The sequence below is a fragment of the Oryzias latipes genome, chromosome 15, assembly GCF_053564925.1.
Source record: "Oryzias latipes strain Hd-rR chromosome 15, Olatipes_Hd-rR_3.1".
Lineage (NCBI taxonomy): Eukaryota > Metazoa > Chordata > Actinopteri > Beloniformes > Adrianichthyidae > Oryzias > Oryzias latipes.
Genome location: NC_136251.1, coordinates 13491815 through 13510096, shown reverse-complemented (window position 1 = coordinate 13510096; position 18282 = coordinate 13491815). Strand labels below are relative to the sequence as shown.

At 45.6% G+C, this 18282-nt stretch overlaps 1 protein-coding gene across 2 annotated transcripts in view; it reads left to right on the top strand.

Annotated features, from left to right (window-relative positions):
* Positions 1 to 18282, top strand: part of meis1b (Meis homeobox 1 b) — a 71666-nt gene that overhangs the window by 25168 nt on the left and 28216 nt on the right. For both annotated transcript variants that reach the window (XM_023963803.2, XM_078931784.1), the window contains exon 8: positions 6220 to 6365. In XM_023963803.2, the coding sequence (XP_023819571.1) occupies positions 6220 to 6365 (146 nt within the window). The remainder of the gene's footprint in view (positions 1 to 6219; positions 6366 to 18282) is intronic.

Sequence of the window (18282 nt, the reverse complement as noted above, 5' to 3'; positions counted from 1 at the left end):
TAGCATCCATGCCACATCTATCTGGAGATTTTCTTGGCTATTTTTATACATCTTCTTAAAGTTAATCCTTTGAAATGTAAAATATTTCAACCATAAATGGGTTCACTATTTTATATAAATGTAGAACCATCTAAATTAATTTTAAAATCATAAGGACATCAAAGAAAAAACAAGCTAACCTTATTAGATACATTTTTTCAGACATGTGCCAAAAACAGTTTTTCTGACTCTAATTTTTTCTCCCTGTATTTATGGATGATTTTATAAATTTAGATAGTAAGAATTAGGGTTGGGCGATGTCCCGTAAATTGGCCGTTGACGATGTTTGCTCTCAACCATCGGGATGGACGATGACATCGCCTGGGGGGGGGGGGTATTTTTACATTTTTCGTTCTTATATAACTGCTATTCGTTATTTTGCTTTTTTCATTTTATTTCCCAGCTAATGACTAATCCGCGATGATCCAGTATAAACTGAGGGAAGTGACTTTAACAAAAAAACAACAAACAAAATAGAAAAGAAGTGTAGTCTGCTCCCGCACTTAACTAGCGAAGTGGACCGGCGGAGCGCGGATTTACAGCTTTGTGTTTGATGGGAGGGGGGGGGGGGGTACATGAGCGGTATATGTGGGAGATTTAAGACTGCGATCCGTCCCGCAGCTCTAGGGGTACAAGCAACCAAAATCAGAACCGGGTCTAAGTGTGTGTCTGAGCACAGCTCGGATCGTCAGCAGACACACAGCGGTTTGAGCTTCAAAGCAGAAATGTCGCTCAGTCCTTAGAAAACATTCAAACAATCACGTGTCCCGACTAAATAAAGGCTGATGTTATTCACAGCATGCAGCGCCACCCAAAGCTTATGTTGTTAGCCCGTGTTAGCATACTGCTAATCCTGGCTACGTTCAGAAAAAGCACTGACCACACGGATTAAAATTCAAATGATGAGCGAACAGGTGTTTCATAATAACCGTAACATTATTAAAAGGACGTTTAGAAGATCATCTCGTATTTTACCGAGCTGACATGTCAATGTATATAGCCGCTCGGCGCTCTTTAACATTGTTTTGTATTGAATTGTTACATTCAATAAAGTTTGAAAAAAAAAAGCCGCTCGGCGGAATTTATATACTTCCGGTTTTCAAACCCTACTGCGCATGTGCGAATGATTTATTCCGACGGAAAGTGTGACCTTAGTGAAAGTTTTTATGTTCTGGAAAAAATTTTCTGGGCCCATGTACACGGTTGGATTCTAATCCGACCATTGATCCCATCAAGATATTTTGTACATGTAACCGCGGTTTATGGTGTTGACTCGCAACGTGGCGGGGGCGTGGCATCACGATGGTGGTCTCTCCATCGGGATGTCAGTCACCCATCACGATGGACGATGATATCGTCCATCGGGATGTCAGTCACCCATCACGATGGACGATGATATCGTCCATCGGCACAACCCTAGTAAGAATTGGTTTAAAGTGTGGAAATATTCGAACGATAAAAAATGTGAAAACAGTAGTAGTTCTCTGGATTATAGTAAAATGAAAAATCAAAGGTCTGTTAGTAAGTTAAACCTTTATTTATCCAGGTAGGTCGAATGAGAACAATTTCTCATTTACGACTTTGTGCAGTTGAAATAATCAGAAAGACATAAAAACAGTAAAAAAATAAATAAAAAAAACTCTTAAAACATTAAGTTTAGCTCAAGAAAATGGACACAATCAGCAACCTAGCTAGTGAAAAAAGCTAGCGTTAGCATGTTAGGCCCTCTTAACTCTTCACTGTGATTGCATAACTTAGATGAGCAATAAAAAGGAAAAATCAAGAAAACTTGAACTATTTCTAAGGCTCAAAATGCTTTAGAAATCTACTGAATTTCTGAATGAAAAAGGTTTTTCTTTTTTTTGGCGTGTTCTGGCTGCTGCAAACAAAAACAAAGACTTTCTAAATAGGTGTTTTTTAAATGTTCTAATCTCTAAATGGGACGAGACCAAATGCATTTGAAGCAGTTTGGACTCCTTCCGTCACATCTCCCAGGAAGCTTCCCTACAGATTTTTCTCCACCTACAGTCTGAACGCTGCGCTCTGCAGGAGCTGCTGGTGGAAAAATTATGCAACGCTGCATGCACGGCTGCTCTAAGGTGCATGCTAATCCGTTTTCAACGCAGAGCCTCGGTTTAGAGCCCCGTTTGTAAATGGGATGTCCAGAATCACATGAATCTCCACGTTTCTTGAAGATTTAGGGGTATTTTTGTTGGGAATAATGTCACTTAAGGAAAGAAAAAAATAGAGTTATTAGTGTTGGAGCATCTGACTTTTTTTCTTTTCCTTTTTCTGATTAACTCCAGGGTGCTGCTGCCTCATCTCTGCCTATCCATTATTTTCTCCCCTTCGTTGAGTCTGAGCTCCGTCTGTTGTTTTGGAGTTTTCCTCCTTCCCTCCTCCGGGTTTTTTTTCTTTTTCTCCCTTCGTTCTCTGACAGGCTGCGGTAACACCGCTGACATTTCGCCAGCACGGCTGCTGAACACAGCTTCAGCACCTTTTGCCTGCCTTCCTCACAGCCAACCCCCCTCCCCAAACGCTCACACAAACACACTTACAGGACTCAAAGAAAAGCAGAAATTAGCCCCAGACCTACTAGAGAGGTGATTGGTATCAAATGGCGGCGAAAATGGAAATGCCAATAAAATTGACAGCCTTTTTCAGCGTTTTCCCCCTTTAGGTGAAGTAAGAATGTCTGAAAGGACGGAGGAATATCCAGATGTGCTGTTGTTTCCTCATCTGGCAAACCCTTTCCTCCCCCCACCCCCTTTCCCGCCGTGCTTTTCCTTGAGCTGGTGCGCCGGCCGCTTGCTCCCGTATTCCCAACTGGTGGGGTGGGGGGGACGAGCCCCCGGGTTTGTTATTGCAGGCTTTGCTGAACACAAGCCGGTCTTTACGACGGATTGAGAGCATTTGCTTCCAATGAAAGTCTGGTCTTGGATTACAGGGCCCTCTGCAGCCAGCACAGCCAGCGGGGGCCGCTGTGTTTTTAGACTGAAACAGTAGGAAGAAAAAACTCGACTTGTTCAGCCCGGGCTATGTTTGTCCCAGGCTAATGATGTAACTGAAGCCTGCACCGGGGGGGTGGGGGGTCTACTTCCAGGCCGGAACGAGGCTGGGGGGGAAAAAAGCTGCTAACCTGTGTGTTTGCTAGCAGTTAATCAATCGACAGATCCGTCGGTAATTGTTTGTTAAATAGACGCTAGCATCGACTGCTTCTTATTGACAGATGTTAGGACTTGCTGCCTCTTGTTCTTCATTAGAAATTGAATTTTGGGGGATTTTACCAGGGAGAGCCGAGAAGCATCTGCAGGGGAGGAGTCTATTTACAGAGAAACCGTTTAACCTTTGAACACACGGAGACGCCACAGAACACACGCTCTTTTGGCGTCCCGTAAACCTTTGAGCACAAACCTGATTATCGTAATTCCAACAGAATCAGACGCTAAGAAAAGCTGATTTACGTTGATTTTATTATTAATTATTCAGTCAAAATAGACTCTAAGGCTTTTTCCAAAGCCAGGTCGGCCATCTTTGCTAGACAAACAAACTATGAAAGTCTAAAAACTTCCTTTCTCTGGTATTTACCTGTGTTTTTATGTAGCAGATAAATGCATAGTTTGACTCTTTGAAAGTTTTTTCAAACCAAACTTCGGTAAGATCTCAGAGTGGGCGGAGTCAGTGGCACCTTTTTAAAGAGAAGTCACCGGTTAGGAGGCGTGCGCCATGTTTGTTGGATCTCTTGAGGATAAATAAAAAAGTAATAAGCTGATTTGTTGCCCTGCCTGTGGGTGATGTTACAATACCCCCCCCCCCCCCCCCCTACCACCACCACCACCACCCTGTTATCTCCACATGATCACAGCATCAGCGCTGCGGTGGGTGGCGTTTGCATTGACGCTGCCACATCAACGCGGAGCTTGTTGTTCCCCCTCCACTGCCTTCATTAAAAAGCCCTCACAAGTGTGCACGTGTCTCTCCTTCTGGCAGAGCAGCGCAGAGCGCTGTGTGCACGGCTGAGAGGCTCTGCCTCCTAATGGCGTGTATAATTCAGGTGCCCTCCGGGCATGCTTTCAGGAATTCTTTTGCCTGAGGTAATGGGGAGCAAAGGCCCGGGTTTTAGGCCCTTGATTATTCCATTGATGTGGCAAGCTGGAAAAAGTCATCTCCAGCCGGATTAGGGCCAACATCGCCATTAATTATCGATGAGTCTGGGCTTAGCTTTAGCCAGGTGTCGCTCCGGACGAGTGAGTGGATTCAGCCTCGGTTATCTGCTGCTGCTGCTACAGAGCCAGGAAGCCGCTGCATCTCTAAACATCCACTTCTGCGGTTCTTACTCCTGAAGTGGAACCACTGACCGTATGAGAACTGGACCGAATACGTGTGATGTCACCCTATAAAAAATGTCTTACTTCCTGCTCCAACCAAATTAAGTCAATTCTGTCACCATTTTTGGGGGGATATTGACACCGCAATGTTGGAACCATTGACTGTATATGAGAACTGGACGGAGTAACCCCTCCCCCCTGGTGTTTCAAACAGGAATTTAAGAACTTCTGTAGAGAAATAAACAACTATTACTCAGTCATTATATTTGTCAGAATAACTAGTCTTAGCATGTAAGCCTAAATGCGGATCTTTAAATGTCTTTTTATTCCAAGTTATTCAAGTTATAAACTGACCAATCCGATGCCTCAATAATCGTATGTGGTCTAACGTCGAACATTTAAAAACGTTAGACAGATTTCATGTAGCCCACTTTCAAGTGGTAGGGGTGTGGCCTACAGCAAGGCTAGAGCGGGAACCATAGAATGTCAACTCAGACTGACTTTTGGTTCCAACATGGCTACGTCGCGGAAAAAAAGGTGATTGACTTTATTCTGTTGGAACCTCACTCGGTCCAGAACCCTTATGGACCTATACAGTCCATGGTTGGAGCCAGACGACGTCAGTAAGTAGTGATTGGTCTGAGTGGGCGAGTCATTGTTTGACAACCAATCTGTCAATCAAACGTTCAGAAAATTCAACATAAGACCATCTATGTCTATAAGACCACCTACTTTAATTGAGCCATCTGATTGGTCAGTTTATAATGTGAATACTTTTCACTACAGAAAAAAACGGCTTAAAAAATGAGAATTAGCAAGAAGATCAGAGCAATAACATTTATTCTGACTAATGTAATGGTTGAGAATTAGCTGCTTATTTCTCCATCGACCTCTATGGAATTTTGGCTTCTTGGAGCAACAGGTACTTCCTGTTTGGGACACGAGGGGGGAGGGGTCACTCCGTCCAGTTCTCACATACAGTCAATGAACGGGACCACGGCAGGTTTTCCTACCCTGTGAGATCCACCTGTGTCATTGAGGATGCCTCCTGTTTTTTTTTCAATAACAACAATCAGGCTTTTCATGAGCGCATCTTTGCTGTAGGAAGTGTTTGTTGAGCCTGAATGCATCTGAGCAGGCTTACAGAGCGCCGCCCCCCCCCCACACCCCAAACCCAAACAAATTCCCTCAAACCCCGGGAGCGCCGTTCCCCGCAGGTGAGGTTAACTGCCCTTAATAGAGCCTTATCAAAAGCCTACAGGTTGCTGTGAGCAGCCGTGGAGTCATTGTCATGAAAAGCAGCTAGCTTTGTTAGCGCTGTTTGTGCCTTTCCACTTCCTTTTCTTTTTTTATTCCTTTCACCCACACCCCCACCCACCCCCCATTGCCTCGCAGCCTGCTCCTTTGTAGTGGCGTGTTCCTCTCCCCTCCTCAGGTGGAAATGATAGAAGGAACCGGGTCGACGCTTCAATAACTGTTTTCCCCTCAGGATAATAAAGACTAAATCTCTCTGTCATTTTCAATTCTGCGCGGGTTTGGATGGGAGAGTGGGGAAATGCGACCTTACAAGTCTTTTGTGCTCCTCTTCCCCCCCCCCCCATGGAAAAGGATGCAGGCGCTTACCGGGAGGAGAGAAATGAAAGGCAGGGTTATTTATAAATGTATTAAAATTGAATGCACTTATGAAGGGGCTGTTTTTCCAGCCATTGTTGTGTCTTCATAGCCTTATAAACCCCCCCACCCTCCCTCCAAATTCCCTGGAAATCAGATTTATTCCCTTTGAGCGCAGCGCTGCGTCGAATGCGGGAAGTGAACAGAGTCTGATCTCTTCCTGTTTGGTGTCACGTGACAGGTGACGGCCTGGACAACAGCGTGGCTTCTCCGAGCACAGGGGACGATGACGACCCCGACAAAGAGAAGAAGCACAACAAGAAGAGGGGGATTTTCCCGAAGGTGGCCACCAACATCATGAGAGCGTGGCTCTTCCAGCACCTTACGGTGAGCTTTCCCTGCTCTTCCACTCTGAGTGAACTGGGGACCGGTTGGTATTTTAGGGCCACAACCAAATGTGCAGAGCACCAGAAAGGCACGATATCACCCCTACAACCCCCAAGAGAACGGCACAAAAACACATTTACACCAGCAGATTTCTGAACATTGAAGATCATTTGATCCCAAAACTCATAATCCATCCATCCTCCATCCATGCATCTTCAGAACCCGTTAAATCCCTTTCTGGGTCACGAGGTTACTGGAGCCTATCCCAGCGGACATGGTGGTGCTTTGGGTTAACTTATTTAACCAGTAGATGGTTAAAAACTCGACCCAAACTCTATCCATCTACTCATTCATTTATTCGTTCATCCATCCATCCATCTAACCATCCATCTTCAGAAGCCGCTGAATCCCGTTCAGGGCCATAAAGTTGCTGGAGCCTATCCCAGTTGATGTTGTGGTGATGGAGGTGCTTTAAAGGTAACTCACTTTACCAGTCGATGATTCAAAAATTGGCCCAAACTCAATCCATCCATCTTCACAGCTGAGTGTGTGAAAGTTTTTTTCTAACTTTGACCCCTCCCCTGGGGGGGGGGGGGGGGGGTGAGTTTCAGACGCAACCATTTGGTGGTTTAACCCCTAATTTAACCTGTCGGTGCTGAGTGTCAAGCAGGGAGACACTGGGTCTCATTTTTAGAGTCTTTGGCATGACTAGAGCATGGATTTGATCTTACAACCTTCCAATCTCAGGGTGGACACTCTACCACAAGGCCACTGAGTGTCTTTCAGGAGGAGTTTGTCAAAGTTCGATGGCAGCAAAAGCAAATCGACACTTTGCCTGACAGGGACACAGTGATGTTGCCATGGTAACTCTACATGAGGGGAGGAGCCTGTGTAATTATTGGCACCTAATCTTATGGGTGTGTGAATGTGTGTTTGTTGGGATGAGAGATCAAGGAGGGCTCGTCTTCCCGTGGTCGTATTGGTTGGAGTCATACACCTCTGCCGGACCTCCAGGCTGGTGGAGTCGGGGAGGAGCAGGCCAACATTGCTACGCGAAATAACATTACACGCTAGTTTACATGGCTGCTTTTCAAATCAAAGCAATCTCTTCGCTCTAATTTGGGTGTTGCATTTGGGAGCCTGTGAGTCGCGCGTCGGCACTCACACAGATTCACTGAGGCGACTCTGAACGCACCTCAGAAACGACGGAGAAGGTCCGTCCAAAACAGTGAGGTGGGGACTCTTTGGAAGCAGATCTAAGGGACTTTAGCCTAAGGTGGTTCAGGTCCACCAGCGTGTGAAGTTCCTCCTGCTAGATCAAGTTCTTCACTTCTCCAGCTCTACATGGGACTATTAACGTTCCTTGTTGGACCTCAGACAAGAATCGAAGCATTGAGAGCGCGTCACTCGCATGCTGGCCGTGTCAGGAGTTGGACCAGAACGGCTCAGAGGGTGTTGCTGTGTGTCCCATGAGCCAACAGGGAGGATGCAGAGGAAAGTGGTTTATTAGTTGGATGGATTCTCTTCACACAGGCGTTCTTTGATGTCTTTTTATGCAGATGTGAGGTAGGGCCATTGACAAAGAACAGGGACGCTGTCCTGCAACATCAGGACAAAATGTTTCATTTTTCTTTGCTTTCTCATCATTTTTGTTAACCACAAGCGAGGATGTTATCACATCCACGCCCCCTGCAAAGTCCAGCCCGTCCTAAGCCTCCCTGCTGCATCACAGAGAAGGTGCATCCTCCATGGAAACGCTGCGCTCTCACACTCTGTGTCGTGTTACACTTATGGGAGGTTTTAGCTCCAAGAATCCGAAATGACTGAAGGATATTAGTGTGTGCAGAGGGAGCCGGGGCAAAGAGGGAGGAGGAGGAGAGAGGTCCTTTTGGTTTATCCCAAACATTTCTGTCCATACAAAGTTTTTCTGACTATAAGTCGAAGTAACGAAGAAAGTAAGAAAATCAAATTTACGTTGATCCGGAGTACAAGTTGCCCAAACGATGTGCAAAAATGCGACCAATACTCCGAAAAATTGTGTAATCTTTTCCAACAAACCTCCCAAAATGTCATTCAGATTTGATGTTTGTTGCCTTCAGGGGGAGATCTGGAAGAATCAGCTTCACAATAGAGGCTTTGATGATCCAGGGTGGAAGTCAGAGTGTGACTTGAAACAGTGAACCCCATGAGGAAGACGCCACATGACAACCATAACTTATTTCTTTTAAGGAAGAATACGTGAATCCAAATTTTGCATCCTTTTTTTTAACAGTGCAGCGTGTGACCGTGTTCTAATTGGATGGAGAAGATTATGGATCATTGTCCTCCGGACCACGTCTCCTGTACAGAATGCGTTCAGGTTCCGAGAGTTGCAGATTTTAGATTGGAAGCATATCTTTTTAGAACGACCTAAATGAGGGAGAACCGTAACTTTGTTAGGTTTTTAACTATTTTTTTTAGATTTGGTTACTCCATTCAAAACCCAAACTTTTGTGGTTGCCATGTAGGGGGAGGAGTTATTCCACATTAATTTAATCTAAAATCCAAAAGCAGAAGAAATGTTCCTCATGAAGGTCCAGCTTGATGCTGTTGCCCACCATGTTTAACTCCTCAAAGGTGCCGGAATGGAAACGGATTGATAAACATCTGATAAACAGATTGAGGGTCCACGATGAATTCGCTGTTATGACAACACTCGCACAGTTGCTGTTGTCCATCGCAGGAATTTAGCTGCTAATGTTTAGCAGCCAATGGCAGAAGCGTGCAAGCTAGCTGCCAGCTTGACATGCATTTGTGAAGTCAGTAGGACACCAAAATAAAGCAGATGGACTGTGTGTGTGTGTGTGGGTGTGTGTGTGTGTGTGTGTGTATTGGGGTGGGGGGTGGGGGTGGGGGGCTATTCCACTCTTTCCATTTGGATTTTTGTTGTCGTTTGACCCCTTCAATTATTTTCCTGTTTGCTCTTTAAAAGGCGCGTTTGATGAGACGAGTGGTCCTCTCTTTAGATGAAACCCTCTCCTCTTCATCCTGCAGTCCTCCCACTTACCCCCCACCCCCCAACCCTCCATGCACACAAATGGTATTTTCTTGTTTAATTTAACAAGAAATGAGTAGTAAATGAAAGCTCAGGCCTCAAATTCCCAACGCGCCCTGTGCTCTGCTCTCCACTCCCCTATGAAAAGGCAATTTGTGAAATTATATGATGGAGTAATTAGATGGAATTCACCCCTGCCTTTCTGCCTCGTTCTCCCCTCCTATCCTCATTTACACTGTTGCCTTGGTGCACTGATGTAGGTGTGTGTGTGTGTGTGTGTGTGTGTGTGTGTGTGTGTGTGTGTGTGTGTGTGTGTGTGTGTGTGTGTGTGTGTGTGTGTGTGTGTGAAGGGGCAGGGCGGTGGGTTTCAGCCTCATACACATTATCACCAAGGCGCTCTCATTCTGGCTCCCTTCCCCTCCCTCCTATTTGTACACAGATGCGATGTAACGAGGGGCAGCCGAGATCGCAGCTCATAAAGGACGCCAACCCGCAAACCCTCAATGACTGCTCCCCCCCACCCACCCAGCCACCTCCTCTTCCCAACCCAAGCCCCTTTTCTTCCCTTAAACTGTGTAAAATGCAGCGAGAGAGAATATAAAAAACATATCCAACTGGAAGGCATAATCCACGCCTTAATACAATTAGCGTATAATTTACCCGCTCGCGTACGCAGATGTAGCCAAGCTTTGGGAGTATTATACCCCCCACCCCCCACCCCTCTCTCTCTCTTGAAAATGTTTTTCTTATTTTGTTCACAACATTGCACGGTGCAGGAGGGGGTTGAGCAGAAACAGGTGTGAGAAATGACATAATTCATTTCTGCACAAGCAGGAGGCCCTGGGGTGGGGGGGGTGGGGGGGGCACAGTCTCTAGAATATAGGTGTGTGTATGTGTGTGTATGGTTGGATGGATGGGAGGATGGATGGATCAATACAAAGCTGAATATGTTGTATTTCAGTGGAGTAAAAATTACAAAAGCCCCCCTCAGCTTTAAAGAGTTAGCATCACAAAAATGGAAGGGATCAGAGCAAAATAGATTTGATTCCAACTATCAGTTTTTATAAAGTTTTGAGGCCATAGCAACCATAGTATTTTGTGAATGTTTCTTGCTGGAGAACATATGTGCCTCTTTTCATGGCTTTAGCACAAACTAAGTTTTACATTTTTCCATAGCAACCATTGTTTTTCCCTTTTTTCTTGTTTTTTACTGTTTTTCCTCAACCACATTGATGACATTTACGGTAGATCAAGAGCAATCTTTGACATCAAATCAAACAAGTTTGCAAAAAAGCTCACTATTTTTGTGAATTCTCATTGTGGCTCAACCGTTTCAGGAGTTTCTGTGAGGACAGACATCTCAACAGTTGCTCCAGCAACCTTTATTTGCTGTGTTGCCTACGCCATAGCCTCTTCCCTTGTTTGTTGTGTTAGTTATGTTCTAAACATAACCCACAATGTGCAAAATTCATGAAGTAAACATCGAAATAAATCTGATCGCAAATGATTTATGTTGATTTGTTAAGTTGAACTCTTTCTGTACTGGGGACGATGCACTCCAAAGATTGATTGACAATGCTCTACAGCCAATGAGGACACAATAAAAAACGTGCTAGTAGACCAAGAAAGAAAGTCTGCGAATCAGCAAAGCAAAAACTGAACCACTTTATAGCGATGGACCACTATTCTCAATTTCTAGGGATGCAGAATATGGGATTATTCCCAGAATCTAATTCCAGTTGTTTTGATTTATTTTATGGAAAAATATAACAAGTTTTTCCCAAAGTTTGATAAAATATTACATTTGTAGAACAAAAACACATTTTTTTTTATAGCCGTTTGTCACATAAGCTCTGATGGTTCATTGGTGACTCTAAATTGTGTGTTTGCGACAGACTGGTGACCTGTCCACAGTTTACCCTGCCTTCACTCAACGGTATTTGGGATAGGCTCCAGCAACCGCGTGACCCCAAAAGAGATTCAGTGGGCTCTGATGCATTGAAGACTTCATCTAACAGTGCATCTACAGAAACTTTGAGACTGTTTTGTGAGGAAGACACAAACAATATTTCAAATTCTTGTCTAATAGAAAGAATCTGCATGAAAATGTTTCCCATAACGTTATTGTTGGGGATGAAAGCAATAAAATTATTAATGGAGAAAAAAAATAAACATTTACTCAGTTACTCAACCTGGAGCCCGAACTTTTCTAATCAGAATAAAAAGTTTAGCTGACCCTTACATCATTGACTTATCAGCTCCAGGAACACAAACCAGATCCTCAGAGCTTTCTTCAAACAGCAGAAAGGCGGGGGAGAAAAAACCAAAAAAACGTTTGAGGTCGGAGTTCGCGATTGCCTCAGACGCCATTATTCTTCAGCTGTTTATTGCTGGAGCCTGCAGATGTCAGCGCCCCGCTTACCCACGGAAACCCTGGCCCACCGTGGCAACCCATTCCAGGAAAGAGGCTCGCGTTCTGTGTTGGAACTTGGCTTTCATCGTTCTCGCACAGCTGTAGTGGAACCAGGAAACCGGGAAAAGGAGGGAGACAGCTCGGAGAAAAATGGGGGGAAGAGAAGCTCGGGAGAACACTCAAGTCATTTTTGGGGATTTTTATGGTTCGGCTGTCATGTGATTGTTGTTGCAGTTGTTTGTCTTATCTATCCGCTGCACAAATTAGGTTTCTCATGAAAAATGATTCAATTCCGGGCCAGCGGGACGCCTGCTTAATATGTTTGAAGGGAAACTTAAAAGGAGAACATCACCTGACTTTATGTGTTTTCATTCATTTCTTCATAAGCTGTGATAAAGGCCCGACGTCTGTCTCCATACTGTAAAGTAATATGTGTACTGGTGTCTCGGATTAGGTCTAATTCAATCTAAGCGGCGGTCGGGTTGCTCGGCGCCACAGTGCGAGGATTGTAAAGGGAGCCGGACGGACGGACGGAGTGCCAAAGACCTGGCACGACACCGTGACGGGACGGCGGGAAAAAAAACTTGATTTGCCTATCTGTGGAAGCGGACTGGCTCTGGGCGTGTTTGCGTGCATCTGTGTGCGTTGGGGGGTCGGTGTTGGCGTGATTGATTTACCGTGCGAGTGTTTGCGCGGGGGCATTTGGAAGCCATGACTCCTCCGTACCAATCTTGAGGAGGGACGGTGTCAAAGAGGCGGCAGCTGAGTCAACCTGCCCATCCCCACACTCACACACGGTGCCCCCAACCCCCACATTACCCCACAACTTGTAATGAAAACATCATCAATTATCCTTCCTGACAGGCCCCAGAGACCACAGGCAGACAGCTCCGTTTGGGGGCTCCCCCCTTTGTGGACCGACACTCGCAGACAAACACTGCAGCTTCTCACAAAACGCCTCCTGAAGCCCACATGACTTTCCCCTCCAACTGTTTGCCAACTGAGAGCTTGACCATCCATCTGCTGAAGGTGCATGGAGGTGCAAATGTGTGCATGGTGGGAGTTTTCTAAGGGGGGCGGGGGGTTGATGGTATGGCCGGGGCAGAGAAAGGGCATCGGTCCTGACAGAAAACTCCTGAAAGGCCATCTGTGTGGTGATTGATGGACGGCGTGATGGATGGCTGAGTAGATGAGCAGATGGATGGAGATACAGTGAGTGATGGGGCGACTCACAAAGAAAATGTGTGCCCTCCCCGAAATCACGCCAGTTTTCACATTAGCAGTTCACATGTGGTGGTTTCACGTAGCACCTCCCTTTAGGGGGTCATCATAGCTCCAAACAACCAGAAAAACATCACAAAAATGTCGGATTTTGTAGGTATAACAAACTATTCACTTCTTTGTTTTTGAACGTATTCCCATCGGATATTCCTGCTATCCCAACAAAGTGCAAGGCCACCTCTTTTATAAAGTGTCTTTACATTTCTGACTTTGGCCCCTCCGCTCGTTGGGTCGTTTTACTCCTCAACTTAACAGCCCTCATGGGCCGTTAACTTTTAATTCATGTCACCTCTGAACTTTTCCAAAACGTCTGCCACAGACCAAGACCGAGCCTGTGTGTGTGTGTGTTTGTGCGTGTGTGTGTGTGTGTGTTGATCTGGCTCTAGTCAGGGGGTGGGCGAGGAGTGCGTTTCCCTGAGAACGTGAAAACTTTACAGACCCTCAAGGTCGGTTAGCAGTTCTGCAGGAGATCAAGAGATCTAACAGCCCTCAAGACGATCCGAGGTTTAAAGCTGAAAAATGTTTCAGTCTGTGTTGGTCCTGCTTTGCTCAGGCTGACTAAATCAAAGACACTGGTTAGGCTGTTCTTCACATCAATCATGCTGGAAAACAAACACTGTATATACATTCAAGTGTTTCTGTAACCCCAGAACTTTAGAAGTAACGTCCAGTGAGCAGCTCTTTACAGTAGCAAAGTGTTTACGTAATCAATGTAAATCTGTACCATACTTCAGGACAGCTGACTGCAGTGGGGGTTGATTCGTCACCTAAAAAGCTTAAAACCTTAGAGCCAAACATAAGCCAGAACTACAAAGGCTGTGCCGTAGAGACAGACCACGGTGAAAAAACCAGCATCCAGATCTGTGCTCTGGCAGAAGTCAGACCAGGAGGTCAGTTCCCATCCGGCTGCATTTTGAAATGACTTTTCCTGTTTAATTCATGTACAAGTATAAGGCACCGTTATGTTCCCTCTGCCCCCCCCCCCAAACTAAAACATAATGTCATGGTTGGGAAACAGTGAATCAGTTGAGTTTGTGGTTTGGTTGTACGTCAGAATGATCGATGGCTAAAACTGTTTCACACTATTTTTCATTATCAGCTCTGTGTGAGCTCTGTGTGTGTGTGTGTGTGCGTGTGTTTGCCTTTGATGAGTGGCTGCAGGCCCACTAACTCAGATATGTGAAACCTTTCCTGGTTTCACTAATCGGTTCACAGTGATCTGTAGATCCAGGGGGTGTGTGTGTATGTGTGTGTGTGTGTGTGGGGGGGGGGGGGGGGGGGACTCAAACGTGCAATCCACAAAGGTTCACTGTGACGTCACGCCCCCCCGCTGTGGAATTAGGTGGAAGCATGGCCTATCTGCAGCTTTAGCAGGATATCAGTGATGTTAACTTCTGATTCCAACAGTTTTGGACGTTTAAAGTCTTTTAAACAAAGAGTTTAACAACCCCACACACACCCCTACACCCAAGTTATTGCCGTGATGTCAACCAACCATGGATATATTAACTCTCCTAAGTGTGAAATCACATTAGCGCTAGCTGTTAGCTGTCTTCCATTAGGCTGTGCGTGGCGATCCGGAGGATTGGTGGATATTTTCTGGCTGCAGCCAGCAGCTCGATACCTTTTACTTACAGCGACTGCAGCAGCTTGGCCTAGATACACTCCATGTGCGCTCGTGTGGGCGCCCGCGCACGCCTATTTGTGCGATTTTTGCATGCGTGCGCTGTTATTATCCATTTGCACATTGGCTGAGCTAATACATCAATTCCTTGCACTCGTGTTCCTGCCCTCCATCGCCCTTTTTCTTTTCTTTTCTCTGAGAGCTCATATGGGCTTTCTGTCTTTTATGGTTCTGCTGCTCTTTCTTCCCCCTCTCTTTAACGTTTCTATGATGTACAGCTGCGTTGCCTTACGTTTTTACGATAGCAGACTATGATGTCATAGCCATATTGGTGCTGTTTCAAAGGAAGCTGTGATTTATGGCGTAATCTCTGATCCTCGGATGGTGGTTTTTCTGCATAAAGCGGAACAGGACTCTGGATGATGGTGGTTTCCACTTGACCAGTTGACCTGAGGTGCCCCTGCCATGGCAGACAGCCTCACACACGCATTGTGCTTGGATGTTTGTGTATTTCCCGTTGTATGTCCAGTGGAGTGGATGCAGACGGGCATCACTCATGCTAGAGGAGTTGGAGAAACCCAAGGGCTTGATGACGATTTAAAAAAAGCAACAACCGCTTTAAAGACGTTCCAGTATTTTTCCTCAGTTGTCATTAAACAGATTTATGGTGAGTTCCACTCTGTGATGGCGGCGTCCTTCTCCTTCCTCCTCTTCTCTTGTCAGAGGCGCCTCCAGCAGAGGCTGAGGGTGCTGCTCACTTATTTGTTACGACAGATTAAGCCATTGATTTGCAAAAGCGGTGCACTGATGGAGAAGGCCTGCTGCTGCTGCTGCTGCCACTGCTGCTGCACCGGAACAAAGCAGTGCGGGCGGAACGTTTGGGGTGAGACGAGATCAGAGGTGAAGACGGATGAAGAGCGTCCATGCCATCGTCCTTGATGCACAGCAGCAAAGAGCATATTTGTTAGAGCTCGGTCACATCGGTCGCAAGACTATCAGAAGGGAATCACCTCAATCTCTGCGTAATGATGACATCATCTGCATATCGCTTAACCTACACTTACTTGGAGGGATCAAATTAAAGCAAACTTGATCTAGAAAATGTTCACGTTCCAGGATTTTGAAGACAATATTACTCCACATACAAGAGGTTAGACATTATTATTATTATATCCTGACTCGGTTCCAAAAAGATTTAAAAAACGCCACAACCTTTTCACTGCATATTTAATTTCTAATACAATTAGGACCTCAGCGATGGTCGATTAAGATATGAAGCAGGTTATTATTTCAAAGTATGCTTATTTGTTATGTTGGGGCTTGCTTACATTGTCTTGTCTGCACCATTAATTTACCACAAACATATCTATAGAAATGTAAGCATCTTTAGAAAGACTTTGCATCTGAAAAAAGACCAACTTTATATGTACGGTATAAACTACAGAAATCTCAAAAATCTCTATAAAAAATCCCAGGTAGACCATCACATCATTAGGCTAGAACAGTATAAACGCCACTCAGATGTTCGTTGCGATTATTGTGTATAAACCTAAGCAATACCGGCCAACCTTAGCATGAACTAGACCGCACGACTGTGGTAGGGATGTGACATAATAGATGACCCACTGCTGTGAAGTAGGGGTGAAACAACAATACTAATTCATTTTGAACGATTCGATTCACTGACCGAAAAATCGATCTGGGACGTCTATATCCGAAACTTCAACAGGTGTGACTCAGAGAGAAATACCTGCTACTGAACAGTGCAGGTGAAGTTTCCTTGCAAGATTATCAAGTGTAAATTAAATATGTGTACAAACAGACAAAATTTAATGTCAAATCCATTCACATTTTAATTTCCTAAAGTTAAGCTCGATGCTGTTTTTCCACAACCAAATAATCCAGAGGGAACATTGTTAGAACATTCTAGCACACTGGATGGTCACTTGTCTTTGCTAAACTATAAATGTTTCCACACATTGGACTGGAACGATGGACTGATCATTTTCTGCTGTGATAGTCGGTTTTATGTTACAGTAAAAGAGACCTACCAATGTATTTTATTTTGAAAGGATTTTCTAATGGTGTAGGTTGAATTGATCAACTCAGATTGATCTGGTTGGATTGTAGGAATCGATTCATCGTTACACCCCTACTATGAAGTACAAACCGGGCATAAGGGAACAGTTTGTGAAAGACCAACTTTCAGCTTTCTGCCAACTCTTAGTTCTTCTTACCTACTCCCCCGCCCCCCCCCCAGGGGCCAACGGTGAGTTTCTAATTAAAACGTTGGGGGCAAAAGGGTAATTACGATAATAGCATAATAATATCGCCAGGGTTATTAGAATGGTCCCCAAATTGCTTCCTCTTGAGAGCTCAGATTTCTGTGCGTTACGAGAAGTCATATTTCGTTGAGAGTCAGGATGAAATGAGACGGAGTCCCTCATGGTCCACATGCAATCTGAGCATTTGATTCCCTGTCGCACTCCACGGACAGGAGCCTAAAAAAGACTTTTGTCCAGCGTGGCCCGGCCTCCATCACAATCAGGCGTAGCTCTGTCGGATTGTCTCACTGCTGCTGTTCTGAAGTCTTCAAAGCTGGGAGATCACTCCCGATTTGGTAGCTTGGAGCGGGTTTCTGACTTCACCGGGGCTTTGTGGATTCTTCTTCCTCTCGTTTACGCTCCCCCCCACCCACACACACTTTAGTCCCCGGCAGCCCTGAGGCGGCCCACCTCCAGCTGCGGCTTGCTCTTCTCTTCTTTGGAGTGCCTCCCCTCGCTCAAATAGGTGGTAATTACGGGCTTAAAGAGGTTTAGTGGTCCAGCAAACTACATAATCACCCTTTGAATTAGTCCCAGCTCATCAGCCTCAGCCCAGAGAGCAGCACTTACCGCTAGTGCTAGCTAGCCGCCGCGGCCCCCCCTCCCTTTATTGCACAGGGGGAAGCTCAGCGGCAGGTGTTGTGCAACATCCGGCCCCCTCAATAAATGTCGCCTCCCCTGAGCCGGGGTAGGGTGGACTAATGAAGCGTGCCTTCACTCTTACTGTTCCGGAGAGGAGGTGCTCTCTGAATGGTCCCACCCCCCCTCTTTAAAACAAAGCCTAATGGCACTTTGAGAACACTTGTGCGTACGGCGCAGTCAGACCCCCGCCCCCTCCCGGATCATAATACCACCACCTCATCGCATCACAGCAGAGCCCTCAATTGGGAGAGCGATCGTGCGTCATCGTCGCCGCTAACAAACTCCATCATCTAATCCACTTTGTACTCCAGCTTTAATGACACACTTCACACCCTCCGCCCCGACGGCTAACCAGATTTAACTGTTTCCCACAGGCGGATCTCTGCGAGGAACCCCCCCCCCCCCCAAAAAAACAAACAAAAAAACCCCCAACAAATCTGTTTTCTGCTCCTCAATTAAAGAAAAAAACGCCAGTTTGTTCGTTCTGCTGCACATATATCGAGGTTTCCCCTCTCAGAAGAAGCCTGGTGAATAATTCATGCCCGCCTTGAGCCGCTTTACCAAAGACCAACACCATAAAAGAGCCGGCTCCTGCCTTT